Source organism: Abramis brama (assembly GCF_963993115.1).
Source record: "Abramis brama genome assembly, chromosome: 21".
In the NCBI taxonomy this organism is placed as follows: Eukaryota; Metazoa; Chordata; class Actinopteri; order Cypriniformes; family Leuciscidae; genus Abramis; species Abramis brama.
The window spans coordinates 1584792-1597500 of NC_139983.1; the positions used below are offsets into that span (position 1 = coordinate 1584792).

At 38.7% G+C, this 12709-nt stretch overlaps 1 protein-coding gene across 3 annotated transcripts in view; it reads left to right on the top strand.

The window, feature by feature from the left end:
- The first annotated feature begins 1033 nt into the window (after positions 1 to 1033).
- The window catches only part of meis2a (Meis homeobox 2a), an 80800-nt gene continuing 69124 nt past the window's right edge, over positions 1034 to 12709 (top strand). For 2 of the 3 annotated variants that reach the window (XM_084096610.1, XM_084096612.1), the window contains exons 1-6: positions 1034 to 8832; positions 9105 to 9322; positions 9832 to 9973; positions 10221 to 10271; positions 10688 to 10738; positions 11235 to 11384. In XM_084096610.1, coding sequence (XP_083952736.1) covers positions 8821 to 8832; positions 9105 to 9322; positions 9832 to 9973; positions 10221 to 10271; positions 10688 to 10738; positions 11235 to 11384 — 624 coding nt within the window. In that variant the 5' untranslated portion in view covers positions 1034 to 8820. Of the gene's footprint in view, positions 8833 to 8859; positions 9002 to 9104; positions 9323 to 9831; positions 9974 to 10220; positions 10272 to 10687; positions 10739 to 11234; positions 11385 to 12709 lie in introns of those variants that run through there. The other variant, XM_084096611.1, reaches the window with a different exon arrangement.

Genomic DNA, 12709 nt, shown 5'->3' on the forward strand with positions numbered 1-12709 from the left:
TAAATGTAAGACAGGTATGACATCCCACTTCAAGGCGTCTGCAGATATATGTATGCAGGGGAGGGTTTTTCTCTTTTTTTGTGGTCATAGTGGGGAGGAGATGGCAAGTACAAAGCAACGCCTGGCTGTTTTTTGGAGATGACATAAAACTAGGAGGCAGGGAAATGGAGGCAGGAGACTGGAAAATAATGGCTAATGGAGGAATTTAGCCTGAGGCGCTGTGCCTGCTTTGCCTACTTCTGTATAACTAGTATATTTATAATTCAAATACATACCTTTAATAATTAACTACCACTGACTATTAAAGGAGAATACAAGATTGGGTGAAGAGACACTGACTGCATCAAGGAACAAAAGGATGATTCCATCAGTTGTGCCGGACCGTTGACAGCAGCGACTCCATTAACCGTCAGATCAACGCGGCTTGACGGATCCGCGCGGGTCGAGTCACGAATCACGCTTATTTCATGACGCCCAATCAACCTATACGTCCAGCAGAAGGGTTGCTTATTTACAGTCCCAGCGACGAGGGATTACTCGGGCCTGGATTCTGTGTTCGTTTAAAAGCTAAAAGTCACTTGCAGACTCTCTGAGCTCATGCCTGTGTTATCATGCTGGGGGCTTTTATATAAGATTCGGCTGCACCCAGAATGATGAAAAATAGTAAGCGAACTCACAGAGGTCTAAGTGGTACAATCATTATTTATAATATTGCAAATGACGTTTAAGAATATGCACTCTTTCCTATACTGGGTTAAAAATAATGGGTTAAAAACAACCCAATTTGGTGTAACTGGAGGAGTTGTAAAAACAACCCAAGGGCTGGGTAAATATAAGATAGAACACATGTTGGGTTAATTTTACCCAGCAAAATGGGTTGTTGATTTAACCCATCATACTGGGTTGATTCAGTTTTACTGTAGCACTAGCTTTTTCTTCTTTTTTTACTGCATACATGAATTAATGTTTACGGATTAACTTAAATCCTCTTAAATTAAAAAAACAAATACCCCACACAAAACCACTGGTTTGAATGATAATTCCTTTATTTTCAATCATATTTTACAGTTTAGCACATTTTATGTAGTTTTGAATACATACGTCTGACCCAGGATCTGGGTAACACAAAAACTACCCAAACACTGAAAAAATAGCCCAAAAAATGACCCAAAAGGCTCAACCCAGGATTTGGGTTGAAAAAATAAGATTTTTTACCTGGCTAGAGTGTGTCTACCAAAACAACACAAGTGTTAGTATATGTCTGTCATAAGTAATCAATAAACCACAAGCAGTTTATTAAAATGCTCCTCGGGTTACACTGTGAATATAGGTCATATTTCATTTTTGAAGCAGTGGAACTCATAATAAAATGTTAAAATGGTATAAATGTAAACATCACAGGAGATTTTCACAGAGCGATTTTCAAGAGACGCATTTAGGAAAGGAATTATATTCATATATCTGGCTTGGCTCATAATAAAACAGAATTTAATTCAGCTCTGTGTGCTTTTGTTACAGCGCTCGCGTCAATGCCTGCGCTGTTATTGAGGAGATTTTTATTCACCTTTAAATGACCCATAAAAATGTAATGAAAGAATATGGTATAAAAAAAGAAACGTGGCGAGCATCTGAACACTCAGGTTTCATTCATTTATTTTCAGGTTCTCTTCAAGATTTTTATTTTTTATTTTTTTACAAGTGACCAGTTCAGACAGACTCGTAACAGAATGGTCTTCTCATAGAGAACGACACATGAAGAATCTGCAGAGGAAAAGCAACAAAACATGCAAGTATAAGTGAGCAGTGGACACTAGAAATCATCATGGCTGCTCCTGACGGCATCATCTGTATTTTCCACAAACAAAGAGCAACAAAACTGGAAAACATTTGCATATATGTGATAATAAGCTTGATCATTTGGAGGAGCCACATGTCAGGATATTCCTCTTTGATGTTGCTCATACATATTAAAAGTCCTCTGAGACATCGGGACCACTTGTGAATTGTGTCTGTTTAGTGCCCTGATGTGTGTGTGTGTGTGTGTGTGTGTGTTCTGCATTGCTAATAGACTTTTAGTTTACTCGCACAATTATAGTACAGTAATTCACAATTGCTTAATAGTAGTATGGGGATTCGGAAGTTGCACTGGGAAATTTAATTAAAGTCATGCATTTCTTCATTTTCAGTGGTGAGTACACTGCGATTAACAGGAGGATTGAACATTCAATCTTTAATACTGCTGATGTTTAATGACATAAAGAACACAGTTATGCAAGATCATTGTAGTTTAATTCCACTACAGAAACGCAGGAAAAGCATGCATTCTGTCTGAAGCTTGAGTGTGTTCACACACACCTGCACTGCTGTGTTCAGAGAGCGAGCGGTTTGATGGTGAATCAAGCGCCTGTACTGGTTTCCCATCAGCTCCTGACAGTCTGTCGAGTGTTCAGCCACAGGCCAGAACACAACACACACCACAACACAGCACACACCAGAACAGCCCGACTCCACAACTCTCTTCACCCGCAAACTTTGACAAGTTTTGACGTGTGGCTTTTCTCTGTGTAGATTCACACATAGGCCTACACACACTCTAGACATGCCTCTATACGTGCGTGTGTGTGTGTGTGTGTGTTGTGTGTGCAGGATTTGAATTAACCAGTAGGCTTTATATTTTTCGCCTAGGCTTTTATTTCTTCACACCCCAATTATCTTTTCTTTGGGATAATTCTCTCGTCCTGTCCGTTCTCGAGCTCAGATGCAGAGACGTTTTACTTCTTCACAACTCTCAATAATTCATGGCCTGTGTGAATATTTACATGTAAAGTATCCCTCCGAGCCGGAGGAGACAGGCATGTTTATAATGTTAAACACTTAAACGTCCCACCAGACTGGATTTAGATTCCAACAGTTTTGCACACCAACGGGGCCTTTGCTTTTTTTTACTTGTATTGCTTTATCAGTTTATTTTGACTGAATAAATGACGGCTCATTGAGATGCAGCCGAGTGTGTTTCATGATTCTTGCAGCATCTGAGTAAAAACCTGTTCAATACATTTTACAAGCATTGTTATTTTTTGGTGCAATGACACTTGAAACAGCATCTATAGTTATAAAGCTGCAATAAAAGCTATAATATAATGTATTTGGTAACACTTTATTCTACTGTGTCATTGTTACGTGTGTTACATGCAGTCCCTGTGGTATTTACATGTAGTTAATTATTAATAATCAGTACTTACATGTATAAATTACACTGTAATACTGACACCTTAAAATAAAGTGTAACTCATGTTATTTTACAGTGTCCTTTTTACACGTTACTGTAGTAATAACTATAAATTGTGCATAATTACATGCAATTAACCCTAAACCAAATCCTAATCCTACCCTAACCCTATAGTAAGTGCATGTAGTTAATTATTATTACACTGTAACAATGACACCTTAAAATAAAGTGTAACCCCCTTTATTTTTAGGTGTAGTTGCACGTTACATGTAATTACTATAGTAATAAGTTAACAGTAAATTAAACCAAGCCCTAAGCCTATGAATACATGTACTCAGTTATGTTTGTGTAATTACACTCTAACAATGTCGCCTAAAAAAACACATTTATTTATTTTTTCATTTGTATAAATCTAAATATCCGGTTACACTTTATTTTAAGGTGTCATTGTTACAGTGTAATTATATATTTAAGTACTGAGTAAAATTAAGTATGTACTTACTATAGGGTTAGGGTAGGATTAGGATTTGGTTGAGGGTTAGTTGCTTGTAATTTAGCATAATTTACTGTTATTACTACGGAAAGTACATGTAATGTGTAACAACGACACTGTAAAATAAAGTGTTGCGCTTTATTTTACAACTGTAGTAATAATAGCAGTAAATTAAACCCTAAACCAAGCCCTAAGCCTAAAAGTAGTGCAACCATATTTTTCATTTGTATAAAAGTAAATATCGTTATATGTAATGTTGCTATAGAAGTCTAGTGTGTGTGAGTGTGTGTGTGTGTGTGTGTGTGTGTGTGTGTCACTGTGGAACTGGAGGCCAGCACAAAGATGAAACTGTAAGTGCTGTCACATCCTCAGTGTGTGTGTGTGTGTGTGTGTGTGTGTGTGTGTGTCTCAGGCGTCTCCTATGTAGATCTGGGTCTCCCGCTCCTCTTTGATACTTCACACTGTATTTGAGTCACTGGTCCCAGTGTTTGACAGTGTGTGGTAATTACCTGGCTCTCTGCTTGATCATGTAAACTCCCAGAACCAGGGAGACTCAGTCAAATGGGGAGATGTAAGGAAAACAAAACAACAACAAAGATGGCAACGGCATTCTTTTTTTAACACGTTGCAAATGTGGATTTTACACCTTTAATTTGAACAGTGGAAACGGAAAACAGTTTCTTCTTAACATGCGCTGTGTATGTCGGGTATTTGTTTAAATAGCGGAAAATCATCAGTCCTGAGGGGCACATAATAACTCTGCATAATGACTGAACGTGCGCGCGGAGAGGGGAACGCTTCTGTACGGCAGATATACCTACACTTGCATCCAATTACTAACAGAAGCCGTTAAAGATATGATTTTGTCTTCTATTCTAGAAGCAAATGATTAGCGCTAATGAGCTGTCAGTGACGTCAGAGGGCGTGGCTCGTGTTTCATTACTGTTGACAAGCCCTCGCGATATCTCTAAATCTGCGCGTGCGAAACTTTAACCCGCGTTCCTTTTAAAACTATTTATAATATTTTTGTTCTAAAATGAGAAGAAATCTTAGATGAATCGGGTCTTAAAAAAATATGATTGATTCTTTAAATGTAGGCCTGTTCTGCACACACTTCTATTTCTCATGTTTTGCCTTAGAGGTAATAATTCAAACTAAGAAACGGGAAAAGCAAATCTGACCTAATCGGGGGAAATACTAGTAAGTCTTACTGCGTGTTCCGTTTCGCGCGGGACATTAACGGCATGATTGTAAATAAAGGTGTTGGTGATGATTAGCCTATAATATAAAGGTGTCAGAGCTTTAAGTCTCTTAAAACACACAGGGCAAGCGACAGAAATAACACATTATTAGCCAGGATCATTAATAACCACGCATTTCTGCGTTTTAATATTCTTCTGGTGGACACAGAAACAGTTTGACATATAAGATTATTTCAAGATATATGTAAAATGAGATGCTTTGCAAAAGTTGTCCTGGTTTCACTCAGCGCTAATGATTTATTTTTTATTTAGGCTAATGTTTGTTTGTTTGTTTATGTTGCTTGTTCGTTTATTAATCATATCGTAGGCTATTCGACTAATATGCTACTGTTTTATTTCATTTAGTAACACAAGGATTATATATAAGCTAGCCTACAGTTTTTATCTTATATAGCGTATCCTATATATTTGTCAAATATTTGCATTTCCAAACTATGGCGAGGAGGACAATAATAACAAAACGCATGGAATAGCCTATACTTTTATTGCAAGACGCTTGTAATTTTCAAGAAAATAATTATAGGTATTTTTATTTTATCTATCAGGGATGAAATATATATATATATTTCCCACCGTTAAATTAACGGATTTAACCAGGAAAACTGATACGTGAAAAATAATAGCGTAATTTTAAAATGAAAGTTCTCTAATTGTAGAACATAATGCGGAGCATTAAAAATTAGATAGTGTAAACACTATAATTTACGAAACAAAAACGAATAAAAACAACCACTTTTTTTTTTTTAAATGACAAACTCTTGGTCATTTCTGTTTATTTCGCTCTTCAGAATTGCCAACTGGCAAGCTTTGTTTATTAAATATAATTCATTCGAAACAAACTGTGTTTGTATATGTTTTTTTTATTTTATTTTTTTATCAGTGTTTATTTTTATTTCTATTTTTATTTAACTTCACTTTACACAGCATTGCAGAGAGTCGCATCATTGATCCGGCAGGTGTCGCTAAAGAGCTGCAGAAACACACACACACACACACACACGCACACACTCTCACAGTGCCGTGAGAATAACGCCACTGAGCAGCCATGAAGGAGAAGACTCCTTTCACACAGAAGAATTTACAGTTCCTCTCGAAACTTCTCCACACACTGGATGTCCTCAGACTGATGTTCCTGAGGTCAGAGAGAGTTTAAGCTGAGCTAGAGCTGTAAACAGGAATAATGTGCCTAACAGAAACACTTCAGGAGAAAGAGCCTGAAAATGACGGAACATTTGCAAATACGGATGATTAATCTAGAAATCATAGAAATGTTTTTTTTTTTTAATTCTCCTGAATGTTTAAAGTTAAGCAAATTGAAGGCGCGAATATTTTAACGTGCGCGAATGTGTATTCGAGCGACATGCGACCTGTTGTTCCGTAGAAATCTGTTATAGGCTAGTTCGGGCATTGCCTATTTCAGTTAAATTTTTTAGAACGAAATTAAACAGCATTAAATAATTCTGAATGACCTGAAGCCTTAACAAATGAGATCTAGATAGTTGTTAGGATAACATAACTCAGGTTATTTCGCATAGGCTAAACAGAAATAGATATGCATCTGAGTGATATTCTACATTTAGATTATATTTTATGTTATGATTTCCATTTAAAATAAATAAATAAATTAATAATTGTAAACAGTGACAGGTTATGTAAAAGTGTTTGTGTCCATGTATTGTCGGCCGCAGCTGGGCAGAGACATCGAGAGCTTTAACCCTAAAATGACCTCAATTTGACACCAGATGAAATGTTCCCGGCTGTTAAAGCCACGGATCACCTTCACATTCACAACACTGATTCCTGCTCTTCTTTTCTGTTTCTCTCCACACAGGAGTTTGTTCAGTCGGTAGGTAAAAAAATAAAATAAAATAAATAAAAACTAAATATTTTATTTCATGCATATTAACATAGACATACATTTCAAACATTTTTGAAACCGAAAGCGTGTTTTCCGTGTCAAGTTTCTTTTCAGCGCAATTATTAGCCGTTGTGTCGGGATAAATTGCGAGTTTTATATCTAAAAACCGATGTAATTAAAACTGAAAAGGAACGGCTACTCTTCAAAATTGTATTTAACCAAAGCGAAAATATACATGCATTTTCCTCAAGGTAGTGATTTATTGTATGATTTTGAGTGTTTAAATTTGCACGCATTATTAAAGTTCTAGTTGTTGAAATATTTTTTTTTCCTGCAGTAATCGCTCACTTTCCCTGCTGATTTCTGTAAGTGTGAGATATGCACTTACCCGTGTCTCGGCTCAGGCGTGTGTGTGCACAGAAGTGCTCGCACTCTTCCTCTTCCTCGCGATGATGATGATGATGAAGCACTGGTCATTCAGCGCGCGCTGTGTGTCCACTCGCTAGTGCACACTGAACCCTCTCACTCCCTCCCTCTCTCATAAACACAGTTGCATTTATGAATCCGCTTTAATTGCTGTCTTCATTCTAACCCGAGGTTCGGGTGAGTGTGTTTCTGACCTCGTGTGTTGAGTTCTGCTCGATCTCCACAGGCGCGTGAACAGTTGATTTCAACAACAAAACAACAGCTCTAAATGTAGACATTTATGTAAAAAGCGATCGATGGACGCTGATGTCACGATGTGGGCTATATGTTCATTGATGAGGAGTGTTTTAAGGGTCTGTTTGTGGTTTTAGGGGCCACATCTGTAGCACGATCAATATCCTCGCTCCTCCTCTGAAACTTCAGGCCTTCTCATGATTGATGATCTCGGGCTCTTTGAGAATTGAGCAGCGCGATGCACGGATCACATTTCAATCTACAAACGCGATTGGACTAAAAGACACTTTCAATAAAACATCTTTTTTTTTTTTTCTTTTTTTTTTTTGCTCTCTTCACGTTATTTTAAAAGTTCACTTTATTTTTTTTAAAAAGGGGGTCTGCGTAAATAATCATTTTAACTCTTCGTGCCTTGCACATAACACTGGATTTGACACTCGATATCAGTTGCATGCGCAATGCATTACCCGAAGTCGAGTTAAAATGATTTTTCTTTTGTGTGTTAAAGACAGTGTTTGAACGCGGTGAATGCGCGTGTCTCCCCCCTCGCGCACTGGACGCTCGCTCGCCTCGCGTCGCGTCGCTCGCCTCGCGCAGGGTTTGGCGTGGAGCTCGCGCAGGACTGGCTGTGCTCAGCGCCACTTCCGGTTTCCGTCATTTCATTCTCCCGCCGATGCGCGCGGCTCGACTCTCTGCGTTGTATAAGCGCGCGAGCGTCCGACCTGCCAACACACACTGACACTCACTCATCTCACACCGCGCGCGAGAGCGAGGGACCGCCGCGTTTTTTAAAAAACTCTTCTCTTTCCCCTTCTTCTTTTTTTTTTTTTTTTTTTTTTTTTTTTAATACAGTAGTAATAAAACAAGAAAGCGGACCGGAGGCATAAAGAAGACAGGGACTTGTGGGATGAAAACGGGGCTAAAAAGATTCATCCTCTCTTGAACATCATCATCACCAACCATCATTCATTCATTACCTTGACAACCTCTGGCTTTGATTGACAGCTGGAGTGGCAAAAAGCCATGAGACACGACAGTTTAGTTACATGCAGGTTGTTGATGGGCCGGCTGTAACCTTCAGTTTTGGTGCTTGACTTTTTTTCTTTCTTTTCTGGGGGGCAAAGAGAAAAAGAAGAAGAAGAAGAATAATTGCAAAAAACTCTTCCCGATGCCTGCGCTCTTTCTCAGCCATATACTGGAGAATAGGAGAATTCGGCGAGTTGCTTGAAAACGGGATCTTTGCGGCGCGTGAGTTTGTGAGCGGACTGGGAAATTAAATCTACGACACAGATCCAGAGGTTTATTGGAGCGCAGGCTGATGGCGCAAAGGGTAGGTTTCAAATCTCCAACACTCACCTCCACTAACACACGATCTATCACAGGCCTCGACTGTCTGTCTGTCGCCAAAACCACTTCAGTCTGACGCACTTTGTTGGGAATATTCTCCGCGCGAGACACGCGTTACTCTCTTCGGGAAACACAACTTTACCATGTTTTTGGTAATTACGCGCGGCAAACTTTGCCCTCGCGCGACGCTTTTCTTCTCGTTTTCCCAGTTTTGCGTGTGTTTGTGCTCTTCTTGACCCTCTGCTTCTCTTCCAGTACGATGAGCTGGCTCACTACGGCGGCATGGACGGGGTCGGGATGTACGGGGACCCTCACGCGCCGCGGCCGCTGCCGCAGGTCCACCACCTGAACCACGGACCCCCGCTCCACGGCCAGCACTACGGCACGCACGCCCCGCATCCCAACGTCATGCCCGGCAGCATGGGCTCGGCTGTCAACGACGTGCTAAAGAGGGATAAAGATCAAATTTACGGGTGAGTTATAGATATTATATCGGATCCGGGAATTCCTCCTCTTTCCCGTAATAGTTTGCGAGAACTTTAGTAGTAGCGTAGCTATTATACGGGGCTTTGCCAGAAATGCTGGCACTATTTTAGGGAATACTATACATTTCACTTTGCTTTGCACATTTATTTGTATGCCTTTTTTTCTTTTTTCTTTTCGTTCTGCATTTAATTTTAAAGCGTTCGCTCGCAGCGTTATTTTCACTTGAGTTTAAAATCACCGCTACAAAACCCGATGTGATCGCGACTCTCGTTGAGTGTAAATGCAGTTTAATATTTAATTACTCAGTAGTTACTTGAGTGATTAAATTGCCCATTAAACTGCATTTACTACTATCTGAATGTGATTTAGAACGGAAGCCTAAGCTGAGCTGAATTTCCCCCGTCGCGCTCGGACTAATACTCTCACACACACTGTTCCTCGCGTGTTTCCCCGGTGAAGTGCTCTGATCGCGGTGTGTGTGTGTGTGTTTCTGCAGTCACCCTCTGTTCCCTCTGCTGGCTCTGGTGTTTGAGAAGTGTGAGCTGGCCACATGCACTCCTCGCGAGCCCGGGGTGGCCGGAGGAGATGTGTGTTCCTCGGACTCCTTCAACGAGGACATCGCTGTCTTCGCTAAACAGGTCTCACATCTACTTAAAACATGCAAACAAACACAGATACAAGTCATAGTTTCATTTTATGAACCCTAACTATATTTCCATCAATACACTAAGCGGCTGCATTTAAGGAGTGTTTAACCTGATTCGTAACGATTGCGATTTTAATGCATCTTTCATTAAAACCCAATTATTAAATTGCTGCACATTTCTCATCGATTGTTATTAACTCCGATTTTTGTGTGTGTGTGTGTGTGCATGTGTGTTTTAGGTCCGCGCTGAAAAACCTTTATTTTCTTCAAATCCAGAATTGGATAATTTGGTAAGATAACACATCAGCACTGCTTGTCTTCACTACAGCCCTGCAATCCACTTCTCTTAAATGAGTCTCACTGTTTTTTTTACTTCTCGAGACTATATTTTTTTGCATCGGATCTGGAGATAGTGAAAGTAAATACGAAGGGATTTGATGTGTGCCAGGAGTGTTTGAGGTGGAAAAGTCCCTCATTAGGGCTGAAATCACCATCAACCCATTCACACTTTACACAGGCATATAATGCCACATGCAAAAAATAAAATAAAATTAAATATCAAAAATAATTACTTTCTCAAGCACATCTCGAATTATTTCTTAATATTGGGATGGTTTCTGTTCACTACAAAACATTATGTTGCTAACGAATATTAAAATGAAAACATAAAGAAGGGATACAGCTAACGATGCATTTCTCTTCACAGATGATACAAGCCATACAAGTATTACGGTTTCATCTTTTGGAGTTAGAAAAGGTAATCTTTTATTGATTTGGATTGATTTACTTTTAGAAAGAATTTGAATGAATTTACTGCGCTCATCACCAATCTGTGATTCTTTTTTTTTCTTTTTCTTTTTTGAATTTATAATTCTTGATATAATACAAATAATACATATATATATATATATATATATATATATTATTTGACAAAATTACCCCCAACGTAAATTGTTACTGAAACAATTAATTATAATTCATAATAATTAATCCATATTCCGTCGATGTTAGTTTAAACGGGATATGACATAGACATATTTTATTTCTACTAAATTAATGAATAATTTCACGGACAAGTTATAGTTGGTGCGAGATGTTGACTAAGACGTGCTTGTGTTATTTGTTGGTTTATTTAGTCAATGAACTTGTTGAGTGTGTCTCTGGAGAATCATTTGCATTGCTGTATTTCTCAGTAGTTTTCCTCCTTTTGCGCTGATTTGTGAAAGAGTTGTTCTGTCTTTCCTCTGCTCAAGGTGCACGAACTCTGCGATAACTTCTGCCATCGGTACATCAGCTGTTTGAAAGGGAAAATGCCCATAGATTTAGTGATTGATGAACGGGATGGAAGCTCAAAATCAGACCATGAGGAACTCTCGGGATCTTCCACTAACTTAGCCGATCATGTAAGTAACCGATGGGTTCATTGTTTCTGCGCTGAATACACTACAATAGCATAATGTGAGATATAAAATATGGCATGAGATTAGAGATCTTTAAATCAGCTTGAATGGTAAAATAAACTGTGCTGAGAGTGTCACGCGATTCTTCTGAACTTGTTCTTGTGAGAAACGGCGTGTTTATGGTATAGGCCTATATCTGATATTTGAAATTATTGCTGGTCTTTGGTGTCGCTACTATCATGCTTTTTATATTTGGTATGTGTGTATCATTTGGGCTGTTGTTGTACATAATGATCTCGAATTGCACATGATTGCTTTAAACAAATGAATGACTTGGCGTAATATTTTAGTAGGCTAGATGCCGTTGTATAATGTTATGCAATGGACACTATTGTGTTTAAAGTATTGGACAGTGGTGTGCTTCCCCGTAGTTTGCAATGATGATGTTGGTAATGTGTTTAATTGTCTCTTAGCTATTGATTTTTTTAGTTGTGGTTTGAATCCATTTTACAGGCCCGATCTCCATTACAGTCAATCCAACTATGAATCTTTATATTTAAAATGACATCGGCTTTGTTTAAATGTGTTGATATCGATGTTGCATATCAAATGTTGGTGAAAGGAAAGTTTTCTGCGTCGTGTAGTCATGAGTCTCGTGCATGTGTCGAGGATCGGGATATATGGATATATAGAGATTCATATGCAGATTTCAGCATCTGTGGGGTTCATCTGTACGGCATTCAAATGAATCAACTGAATTCATCGATTAAAAACCGGGAGAAACATTCAAAAAATAATTTAAATCCTCATACAGGCCCACTTAACAACTCACTTCGAGTGTAAACTAAATGTTGAAAATAAGACACGCTGTGCTGTTTGTTATTGGGTTCATTTTAATCATGACAAAATAAAAGAAGTCAGTTCATCGGAACACTGACCGAGCCTCGAGAATGCATCGAGTTTGCGTTCGAATTTCCCTTTACGTCATTTTTTTTCGAACGCTTTGTTGCCTAGAATTTCTTTCGATTTATCATTGAAAACATGGTTATATCTCGCGCGCGCCATTATCTCACATCGCTAGTGAACTGCAGATGATTTTCAGCTGGATACACACTGTGAGCTTTAATATTTATTTGACTGTTTGTGAAGGCTATTTTTTATCGGCGGTGTGTGTAAATGTGTGTGTGTGTTTTGAGGTCCAAACGTCACATTTGCATAGCGTGCACGAGCATGTGTTTGTTAATGAGAATAAATGATGTGTGTTGCCTGTTGCTGCTCCACATCCTTCATAAACACACACTGTCCTGATGTTCAGAAACTATTGCGAT